The sequence below is a fragment of the Numenius arquata genome, chromosome 2, assembly GCF_964106895.1.
Source record: "Numenius arquata chromosome 2, bNumArq3.hap1.1, whole genome shotgun sequence".
Classification (NCBI taxonomy): Eukaryota; Metazoa; Chordata; class Aves; order Charadriiformes; family Scolopacidae; genus Numenius; species Numenius arquata.
In genome coordinates this window covers 27,008,325-27,020,526 of record NC_133577.1, presented here as the reverse complement: position 1 = coordinate 27,020,526, position 12,202 = coordinate 27,008,325, and the positions used below count along the sequence as shown (strand labels likewise).

Here is a 12,202-nt window from a genome sequence, read left to right as displayed (position 1 = left end):
GACTTCAAACCCCCATGTCCCTTGACGAATGAGGAAATAAGTTAAAGAAAAGTTCTGGCTCTTACCATGCAAAACACAAGGATGGGGGTTTTTTGTTCATTTCATAACCTTTATTACCTGGCACTGTATTGGTTTTAGTATACCGTAGCCATATACTTTGTTTAGTGCAGAATGCCACGGCACAGTGAGTACCACAAACTATGAGAATTTAGAAAGAAACACTATGTGCAGTGTTTTATTAAAATTAATGTGTGGCTCTAAAATCTCAAGCTGTTCCGTAGCACTAACTCATTTTCAATGAAGAGTAGAGAACAGACCATATTTTTTCTGTCCGTTATAGAACAGTTCTCATTAACCTCCACTCTATTCTATTTTATGGCAGAAATTCTTTGACCTTGAGGAAGAGAGCACATGCTTTCTTAAAGAACAGAAGAATACTTCCCTTCCCAAATTAAATCGTAACAAATATATGGTAACTGATGGAGCTGCATACATTGGTAAGTAACCACATCTCAAGAAATTCTGTTTTGTAACCAAAAGCCTGAAATAACATCCATTTGTAAATGAGGAATCTACAGCTGAATTGCTTCATAATTTAAAATAATAGTCTCATTTCTTTGGGAACCTGGATGGATGAGCTTCGAGCCTCTTCTCATTTAAAAAGTCTTTTTTTCTCCCTGTGAATCAGTTCCTCAAAAGCAACATTCTGCTTTCAGTATTTAAAAACAAACTGAAAACACACATTCAACATACTTACAAAGTAGGAATAAACTGAATTATTAACATATTCTCTGTTTCTGCAATCCAGTGAACATGAGCTGCTCTCCATTTCCCATGTTATTACTAAAGCTACAGTCAGTCCTGGTAAATACCGTACAAATACCTTTCAACCTCATCTTCTGAAGTCTTATTCCATTACTGTAATGACAGTTCAGACACCCTCCTTTTATTAACATCAGGTACATAACTAATTGGTATTTTGAGTTAAAGATGTAGTTAAGGAAAGTCGCTGTATGGCACCTAGCAAAAGTTTATTATCAGTCAAATGCTCACTGAATGTAGGCTAAAAACCACCTTTTAAAACCAATCTGACTGCTTGAGCTGTGCATGAGCTGCAGGATCAGAAAACTGAAAGTAACTCATGAGATTTTATAAAGTCAAGAGAGAAAACACGCATTCTAATATGCTGCAGCTTGATGCTTTAGTTGCTCACTTCCTCACCCAAACTTACTGCAAAGGGCTAAAGCCAGTGATGGCAGAGGCAGGCAGGGAGGGAGGGCAAAGGCTGCAGCCCAGAATCAGCCCATGCACCCACAAAGATGGGAGAATCCCAGTAGCACAGAGATACAACCAAGAGCTACTCTGAAGAGGTCACCTCAATGGGCTCTGAACACACAGACCTCTCTTAACCTATCCAAATCTTATTTTTCACTTCAAATAGTGCAGCTTATTCCTCTCTCATTTCCCAAATGTTTTATGAAAAAAAAAAAAAACAAATAATTTTTTTTTTTTACTCCATTTTAAATTCCTTCCAAGAGCCAGACCAAATTTCAGTACCTTATCACTTGTCTACACAGCTGGATTTTTAGCTATTTTTTTTCTTTCCCATTGTCCTTATATCCTTAGATATATATAAATAAAATAAATAAATATTCAAAGCTGTGTGGAAGTAATACAAATGCATGTTAAGGACCTGATAGAACTTTTACTTGGAAGCACAGGAAGTTTCCCTTATGATGAGGCTTTAATTTACCATCCTTGAGAATGTCAGAATTCTTACCATTTCCTGCTGAAGTAGCTGAAATGACGCTGAAAGGGTATACATTTCTCACATACATTCATGTTCTATGTATGTTCAGACACTCTTTTAAAAGATGACCTCTAATAACAGCTTTTTTTTCTCCAAAAATACTGCATGTGTTATAGATGTAGAACTTAAACCAGTTATTTCTTCTTATTTCACTAAAACTAACTATTTATCTGTTTTCCATTAATCCAATTATCCTCTTTGCCTTGCGATGACCAAGATTTGAAATGCTCATTTGTTACCTTAGATTTAAACAAAGGTGGTGATAACTGGCATAAAAGAGTAAAACCTGTTTTTCTTTCCTGAAATACTATCAATCAATGGGAAATCTGTAAAAGATCTGTTGGTTCGGCTCAGCGTTATGGAGCAACCACTGCCCATCTACTTTGAATTGTTTATATGGCAAAAAAAACCTTTAATTCTTGGCACTGAAAAGGCCAATGAGGAAAGTAAATGGAGTAATAGTACAATATATGCAAAAGGAAGTGCAAGATAGCTTTGAATAAATAAAAGAACCTGTTTTCGCTTAAGAAGGATTAGACCTGTTAAACTTCCAGAAGTAATTTGCACTACACACTGGTATGTAATGGAGTTTCTTCTTTCCCGCTGTTATAGAAAACTTACTTCTGCCTCTGCTCAGGTAGGCGCTGGGGGAAATGATACTGTGTCACGTTGGATTGCCTTTATGGAGATCGCTTTTTGCTTTTTTTCAAATGTTAGAAACTCATTGTATATTCCTGCCTTTACTTGTAGGTAATTTTGATTGGGTAGGAAATGCATTTACGCAGAATGCTGGAGCTGGCCTTGTTATCAACCAAGCAGACGCGGGGAACAGCACAAGCATCATTAAGCAACTCAAGGCTGTTTTTGAAAGGGACTGGTATTCACATTATGCCAAAAGTTTACAACCAACAAAAATCCCAAACTGCTTTAATCACAAACTTAATAAAGCGACATCAAATAAGACTGCCATGAGCAATGTGAATTAGAAAGACTATTTTACTGTTTAGTATGGCAATGAAGAATTACACTGGGGTGTAACCCTCTTTCATATTTACAGACAAGAGACTTAAAAAGCAAAAAAAAAAGTTTGGTTGGGGGGGTGTTTTTAGCAAAAAGCACACTTATATAAAAACTGTCTGAACTATATTCTCTATATTGAACTATTTAAGACTTTCAAATTTGTTACTTCTGACACTGAATGTCATTTCTGCTTCCATGTTAATTTGAATGTTCCACATTTGAATTTAACAGCATGTGTCAATTCTTCTGTTCCAGTTTTAGGACTTTCCCTAATTGCCATCCCTGGCTAGAATGAACCTTGAAGCAAAACCAAGATTCAAGCTATGAAATGGCATTCTAAGATCAGTTATCATTGACATACAAGTAGATGGTAGGTTTACTGTATTAGAAAACGTAAAGGAATAAGCAAACTTTCACCTATATAAATCATTCCCTTTAAGTAAATACCCAGTCACGCAAATAGTCCCTACTTTTGAGCATTGAGTTTGGGTATCACTCTTCCATGTCTAACTAGCCTTAAAATACATTAGAGTTACATAACTGGTAATTCATTCATCTCCTCAAAGTATGAGAAGGTTTTGAGGGATGAGGGTGGGCCTCATCAAATTCATCATAATCCCCAAAGCCTCCCAGATAGATTTTTAATCAAAGTAATGTGGATCCCTTTCAACATAACAGTTATTTCCAATTATACTATGTTTCATCTAACAATGAAAATTTCTGTATTAACAGCAAAGACCTAGCACTGATTTTTTTTTTTTTGTAATCTCAAGAAAATTTCTTCCGCAAGTAAAATATTTATCGAGTAAGCAGTTGCGTGATGACTCATGATCAAACCAATGCATATATAAAAATCAAATACTGCTTTTTAGGAAGGTCAAGGGTGATGCAAAATCATGCAATAATTGTTGTTAAACCATCATCTAGTCATTTTGGTTTATTTTTTTCTTTCCTAACTTATAAAAAGAGTAATTGTGAAATTGCATTTTTTGTTAAAATGTCATCCATATAGGTGAATACATCAGCACAAACAGAAATGTGATGCCTTCATTTAGGCCACAGTTTCAGGTAGTGTTAATAGTGTGCCTCTACAAACACAACTCAGACAAGAAGCAAGTGTTCCGTAAAAGCGTGAATTTGCTCCATAAAAAAAAAAAAAAAAAAGCATAAATGTTTGACAACAGATTTTTCTCCAGTCAGAGCTGTAATAGCTTTGTTTTGTAATAATTGCTTCTGTTGAAGAAATGTGGCCATGAAAGCAAACTGAATTCTGTTAAATATTCACAGAACTTTTTCCAAAATGCAGACTTTTCTCACTGGGCTGTATGTTACTGAAGGCACACTTTGAAAGCAGTGGGCAAAAGGAGAAAGGAAACCAACCATGTCCCAGTGTACCACTTGAATCTTACAAACAAGTTAAAAACCCACCTTGACTTTCAAAACAGAGGTTTCATTTACAAGGTTAAAAAAAAAAAATACAAATTTATTTTAAAGTAAGCACAGCTTAGGAAATTCTTATAAGGTAACATATGCACAACTTCCAATTGCCAGCTACAGACAGAGACACACCGCAAAACTAGTTATGGTTGCAAAAGGCACACTTTTGACCAAGAATGTTTGTTTCTTTTGCAATTGCCAAGATTTACAGCATCTTACTGAAAGTTGTCATCTTTTACAGAAAAGATTCTGCACAGTTCTAATGCTCAATAACATTTCCTAATATTCAGGTAAACACATCCCATTTATTAGCCTCCTCCCACACTCACAGAAAAGCACGTAGTCTGACATTCATGGAAGAAAGAAATATCTAAAGAGAAAAAAGTTTCCCGAGTTGCTATGAAGGAAAGATCTTTGTGAAGAAAAATTTCTTTATTTTCTTCCTTATGTATATAACATCAGAATATCTATAGCAAGTATGGGAGAGAGTTCCCCAGCACTTAATTTAAATGTTGGGGTTTTTTTTTGTTTTGGTTAAGAAATAAATATTAGTCCAGATTAGTTTCTGGTGAAAATTTCAGCTGACTTACACCACCAATGAATTTAGTATTTTGAGTCAAAGCTTAAAAAAAAAAAAACCTCAAAACAAACAAACAAAAAACCCAACCACATTTTTAAAAGTGGTTGAGATATTTGTAAAGGTTCTGAGGACCCCATGGATGGGTGGTCTTAAAGCTTGAGATAAGTAGATACAAAAAAACCCCACTTTGCAGAGTTGCCAATTGTAGCATCTGATGGCAATAATATTCAGGAATGAATCAATGCAATTTTTTCCCCCTTGTATTATGGATACTAGAAACATGTTAAGTTTTTAAAATGACATCTTGTAGAAATAATGGAGGATCTGAGTGGAACAGAAATTTGTCAGGTGATAAAGCAAAGGTGTCTGTTTACAAAGCAGGATTTAGTGATGAAATCAGACTGTGGAGTTACCACTGACCTTCCATTGAGTATTCCAAATGAATGACTCGGAGTAGTTTTACAGGACAGATCCTAGGGACATACAGTCATTAATATTGACCAGATCCATTAGTTTACAAATGCGTTCTTACTGGCTTGATGAATAAATTCTGGTGCTTCAATGAACCCCCCAAAAAAGCTGATACATCAACGTACATTTTAAAAGTGGCAGTATGTTCTCATTTTATGAATGGAAGAGTTTGGGGGTTTTTTTGAGCAACTTGTAATGCAAAGTAACAGTTTGTTACTCAAGTAAACAGACTCAAGTTTCATTTGGTATAAAGTATGGATGGGTATTTTAGTAACTGTTTAGACTGGCAACAGCTCCAAAGTGGTACAGAAGGCTTTGGCCTGTTACATTAGCCAAAAGACCAAGTGCATCTTTACACTTCAACAAGTAGGAAATGAAAAACATCAGATTCTTATTTGAAGCTGTTAGGGACTATAGCCTATTACTTGTTTTGGGTTAGCACTGTTACTCTTTGATTAGATTTGCCACAGCAGCCCCAATGCTGGCTTCAGATCCTTCTATCAATGTAAATAAATATGGAGCAAATCCATTGCAGTGAATTTACACTGCTTGAGCAGGGATCAGAATCTAGACCAGTTTCCTCTCGCTTTAGCTGTCCGAGTAATAGCCTGAGCACCATTGCACAGGCTACTTCCAAACTTAACAGGGATTTGCATTCAGTAGTTTCTCACAGACCTCATAGGCATAATCCAAAAGATGCCCTTTCTCTAACCCCCTTCTAACTGGCATTGGTAACTCTGTCACATTAAAGGCAATTTCCTAAACAGAACAGCTTTATTCTTAAAGAATATAGACTGTAATTGTTGTTTGCTGCAAACATTTACTAGTGCCTTATTCATACAAGTTTTTGTTTAACTGTTCCTCATGTGAAGTCCTGCTAAAGGTCTTGTATCTGGTACTGAGGCGTACAGCAAACTTCCTAAGTAAGACTATGTCTTGTGATGTTTACAGGTTAAAACTAGAGTCACAAAAAGACAAAAACTGAATGTGAGATGCTGTTCCAAAACAAATTGCTCCTGTCTTCATTATCAACTAATCCAAAACACAGCTGAATTATCCTGTCCTGCCAAGGTGTAAAAATAAATAAAATCTGAATTCGCCCAACATCTGGCTGATATCAAGAGCATAACTAAAGAAATTCCTTTAAGCACAGATGAAGTCCAAAAATCACACAGTGGCTACTTTACAAATCTTGATGTTAAGTCTCAAGTTGCTTTGGGCCAGCTACCACTTTTTTTTTCCTGAAGCATGAACGAGGGGGGAAATCCAGACAAAGAATTAATAGGATTTTTTTGTGACTTTAGTGTGTACTTAGTAAAAAATAGCGCAGACTTTCTCATTAAGATGGTAAAAACATCAGCTGGCTATTCCAGTTCTTCAAACTGAAGTCCTTTATAAATATCCCCATCTTGAATATCATGCACCTGACTCCTGAGAATGGCCTTATAGCGAGCGCTAAGTTATGTTAAAACCATTTTGGACTTCAAAATTAACCTTTCATTTTAATACACAAATTACTGATTACATCTATAGTATGTTTCCAGATGGTCCAGAATTCTGGCACTGTGTTTTTCTTCCACTCCTATCCTTTCTATATGTATATATTCATGGGGTTTTTTAATCACTGTTAATCCAGTTCAATCTATGTAAAAAATAGAATGAATCCTTGGTATATTTAAAATTCACAATGATACCTCCTGAGTTGAATGCACCAGTAAACATATTCCACTTTTAACACTGCAGAGTATAGTAGCTCAACTGATACTGTAGAGTGATTGCTTTCTTAGCTGCAGTTTTTCACTTTAATTACTGCTGGATGTTATTTATTAATTTCTCAGTGTTGAATCAGGTTACTCTTGCATCATCACTTTGCACAAATGCCTTAGAAGCTTGCCAAACTAGCATGTTAAGAGACCTCGTTCAAAATAGTTTAGACAAGAAAAGAAGAGTTTAGGTCCTTTACAGTGCGTGGATGCTGAAGTCAGTAGATAAACTCCAGTCTTACAATACAGCAGAGCTTTCTATTGCACCTCCTCTTTGGATTAGCCCTGCATGGGCTTCAAAGAAAAAGGCTGTGAGAATTGTGTGTTTGAATTATCTTCACATCAGGGATTTACAGAGAATCTGAATGAAGAATCCAGCTGCACTGCGTGGTTCAAAACAGTAACTTAAATGAGGTTTTTGTGAAAACACATTTCTATTCCGTATCTGTATATTCCAACTGCATTAACACACTACGGTTAGGTTTTCCCTAAAACTCAAAATACATATAGGACAAAAATCAAGCTACTGTGGCCCACTTCTGAAAACCTTGCAAAAATTAAGTTTTAAGAGCACAGTTCAATTCTGGCTGCAAATTATTCTGCTATAGGCAATGGAGTCAGCTCTATTTTGTTCACAACAAATTCTACACTGCAATTTTACATGGACGCTCAATAAATCTTTTTAATGCTTACATGATAATTTTTGCTTTAAGAACAGAAATAGGGTTTATGGCTGATTCAGGCTACAGAATGGAACAAAATATAATAAAACGGCCGACAACTATAGCATTCCAGAGGACTATTTTGTGCTCCTTTCTGTTGCATAGCCACAAACACGAAAAAGACAAATTATCTGTATTGCGATGGCGCTGCATGAACGCATACTGGGCCCTGCGTCTCACACAGTAACATCTGTCCCTCCTGCAACAGCATAAAATGTAATAAGGGTAGAGAGGACGGGGGGCAGATCGCTACAGAGGCAAACCAGCTTGAGTCAGACTGTGTTAAGGGACTGGGTGCTGGCCTAAAAGCTTTGGGCTGCATTCTCATTTTGTTCCTTTCCCTGCAAAATCCTGTATTTCTTATGCATCCACCTTTCTCCTCTTTATATGAGTGAACTCTCATGATCATTTTTCAGAATGAAAAGGGAACCTTTAAAAATTACAAACTTAAGCTTCACAGAAAGAAATCAGCATAAATAAAATCCATTTCTATGTAGCAGGTACTGAGAAGTAAAGCAATATTTGAAATGGGGCTCACTCCTGTTAGAGCAAGCAAGGATGTTTATGTGGAACATTACAAATTCCTAGTGCTACATAAGCAAGGATTCTACAACACAGCACATGCCTGCAAATTTCACATGATATACAGCATGTGCAATGTTCTCTCAACATACAAATATAGACAAGTCAGAGAGCTACCATTCTGAACTCCTAATAAACTGGTGAAAACGCACAAGTAGCAGGCCATCAAATTTGGCAAATGAATTACAGTCAAATGAAAAAAAGAAAAGTCTCCAAACTACATAAAGGTCATAAATTCCTTAGAAGCTGGATTTATTTTCAAATGTAACTTTGAGGGACTTAATGGGAAAGGAATCTTTATATTAAAGGCATGCACCATTATATGCAGTGTTTGTCTAAGCAAGACAGCATATAACACATGAAATGAGAAGTTCTTCAAATGGAAGCGTGTGGAACAACATCCTATTGACTGACTTGCTAACCAATGCTTTCAAGTGGATTTGCTCAGTAGTCAATTACTCCAATTTATTCCTTATTTGCATTTCTTCAAATGACACTGTACCTGCATTCATGTTTTTCTTGAAACTTGACAGAAACGCAAGGTGCTTCTGAAGTGAGAGCTGTTTCTTTCTAAAGGTAGGGGGCTGCTCTCCTAATCTCACTTGTCCTCTCACTGTCTCCTGCTTCTTCAGCAACCCAGTCCAGGTTTTCACTTGTCATTGCCTGAGGAGCAAAGAAAACAAAATCTTTTTAGTCACCTGCTTCTTATGAAAACTGCTGGCTGCTCAACATGCTTTTGCCCTTTTGAGACTTCCCTCACCTAATGTGATACAAGGGAAAGCATAATAAAGGAGCTGAAACACATCATTCCAGGTGCCTCTTAATTCTTCACCTGCAGAGACACATATGGAAAATCTGGAAGAAGAAGAGATTGGGGGGTGGGGGTAGAAAGAATGCTGGGCAAACTTTAAATGAGGTAGAGGTTTTTCAGATAATTAAATACCTCTTCCGGTGGCCACATTTTAGTCTAGTGTAAACCGTTCTTTACCATATAACCAGATTTATAATGACTGAAATGTGTGGCTAACTTTAGCGTGAAAAGGTGGGAAGTCAAACACCCCTTGTCTTCAGGAATTGAATTAATTTCTTCACTTTGTAAAAAGGGGTGAAAGAGATGGGTAAAAATGGAAAATGCATCATCTGCTCCTTTCAAAGAATAGCCCAGGTTGCTACTAGAAATAGAGCTAATAAGGTTTCTAAAAAAAAAAAAAAAAAAAAAAAGAAAAAAAACAACCCAAAGATCCTATGCATCCAGCTTCTGTTAGTTCTCAAAAGGCGGTGCGTTCCTGTGGGAGCTTGGGGCTCACAGCTCAGTGGCAAACTTCTTTGTAGCAAACCGTCAGGCTTCTCAGGAGAGCTCTTTTTCCTCCTTCTCACTATACTCAAAGACAGCTGTGACATCTGCTTTTAACAATCTCCAGATTCTTCAAAGAAATTTCCAAACTGGATTATAAGACTTTTCCCTGTGGAAATAAAAATGAACAGAAGATAACCTAGTACAAATATTAAAGTGCATAAGAAATCAGGATCAAAACCAGAACGCATTCTCATTTTTGTGAACATTTAAGGAAATAAATGTGAATTGGAAAAAGAATGAGAGGCTAGTGCAGTACATCAGATTAATGAAGCTGAAATTTATAAGCCAAAGCACTGTTATGTTTGTGGGCAGTCCCATCTAAACTGCTGCTCTTAATATGACGGAGCTACAGTGAAGAATCTGTGAACCACTAGCTTTGGTACATTCTACAGAGGTTTCTGCATTCAAAGTCATGTCCGTCTATGGCTGTATACAGCTTACAAGGCAGGCAAAAAAAATGGGGTTCCGTGTATACTTAACTTATACAGACCCTACTGCCAAATTAGCATTAAAAACCAGTCACTTCTCAGAACATTTGTGTCTTAGGACATCAACACAGAGATCTTAGTGAACAAAGCTGGAGACAGGCAGAAAAGCAACATCTGTGGCAGCACTCAAGCCAACTAAAATAAACTGTAAGCCATTTTCCAAGTGCCAGCTGATACAATAAAAGCACTCAGATGCCCCTGTATCATATTCCAGACGTCCTTATATCAGGTTCCAAATACAGAGCTGAGGCTCCCCACACACATATGCACAGAGACACATCCTCAGAGCAAAAATGAATATCTGGGCCAGAAGAGCTTGGATAGCTCTAGTACAATGACTTGTTCCGCTGCTGTCCTACTCTTAAATAAGACTGACAGGAAATAGTACAGCTCCTTCTGGAAAGGGCCACGTGTCCGTTACCAGGAAATAGGAACATGCACGCATAAAAGAACCTCCAAATAATGAACTACAAAAGTAAACTCCTGGCCACAGCACAGAAATACATTAATGTAACAGCTTCTGATAGCATTTACCAAAGCCATCTACTGGCCTTTTCATTCCCATGTGCCAAAGCTCACTTTTTTAAAAAAAAAAAAAACAAAGGGCAATGTTTCTCTCTGAACTAAACATTCCAGAGAGGATTATACTTTACTTTTTTAAACAGAAAGAACAGCAACCGCCTGCCCCAATTCTCTCTTCCCTTTCCTCGCTCCCCTTTTCCATTGGCAAATGTTTCTGTCATCTGCCACTGCCTCTTGTCTTTTTCTGTTTCAAGCTATTTCCTACATGCTCTTTCTGAAACCCTTGCTGCTTTGAATCCCTGCAACTTGCATCGTTGGTGCTGTAACATCGTACAAGGTTACTTCCACTAGCTCTACCTGAAGCGCTCAGAAAAAGGAAGTACGTGTACTTGTTTAAAGACACACAAATTACTATATAGGAAGACAAGGTGAGTCAGGACAAAGCAGAATGCAGGCGCTACTGGAAAAATATCTGGCTGGGGAAGGGGTTTTAAGTCATACTCCTCAATCTGATTTTGCCTTGGCACATCTGAAACCTGTACCAGGATCTAGAGCCCAATTTTGCAAACCTCACGCAATTAACACAAGCATTGCCTCCAGGTTTTTTGTTCACTGTTGTCCTGGAGTCACACACCACATTAACCTACCAAGCTGGGCAATAACAAGCAAGTCAAAACCACAGACAACTTCAAGCCACATGACCTCAACTCTACCCTCCAAGTGGCACTTGGCCACAGAGGGGGGACCCATCTGGGCACCGTTATCTTGTGACAGTTAAGACGATCCAAGCTAACCATAGTTTATAACATCACCACCTTCAAAAGAGTAAATGAAGAAGACGACCTCTCTGCAAATGTATTTTTAAAAGTCTGACTTTGGCACTGCAGTGTATTTCTCTACAATATCTAAAAGTAGCAGGAGTCCTTCGTAAAGTTTGTAGAGCAAAAAGAATATGTACTATATAAGTTTACTACTATACCTCTTCTGATGAAATAAAATATCCAGTAGAAAAATATGTCTAAACTTATTTTGAAAACTGCATGGCCAGCTTATGCAGTAGCTAGATGTGTGGCAAGGCTGCAGTGTTACTCTCTAAGGAGAATACAATAAATATGCTTATATATTTTGTTCAATTTAAGCATTGCGTCTCCAAGTTCTACTATGAGAAGTATGGATAACTTCTCACTATCCTTCCTATTTCAAAACACAGTATTTATCACAGATGTGTACAATACGGTGGCACAGCTTAGGCCTGTTATATAGGTCAGTATCTGCAATGCACATGAGAACATAGTTTGCCACTGCAAAGGAGAGTGGCTGCAAAATCTATTTTGGATAATCCAATTTATATTTGAGGAAATCAATGTGTGGTCATTTCTAGAACTATGAATATAAGGCAACTGCTGCATGCTTGTATATTTGACGGGTTTTATTATACTATAACCTTATA

The 12,202-nt window shown here is 37.1% G+C and overlaps 1 protein-coding gene across 1 annotated transcript in view; it reads left to right on the top strand.

The window, feature by feature from the left end:
- The window catches only part of PLD5 (phospholipase D family member 5), a 181,363-nt gene extending 177,393 nt beyond the window's left edge, over positions 1-3,970 (top strand). The window contains exons 9-10 of the mRNA XM_074168561.1: positions 383-497; positions 2,561-3,970. Of these exons, the coding sequence (XP_074024662.1) occupies positions 383-497; positions 2,561-2,796 (351 nt within the window). The 3' untranslated portion in view covers positions 2,797-3,970. The remainder of the gene's footprint in view (positions 1-382; positions 498-2,560) is intronic.
- The last annotated feature ends 8,232 nt before the right edge of the window (positions 3,971-12,202 follow it).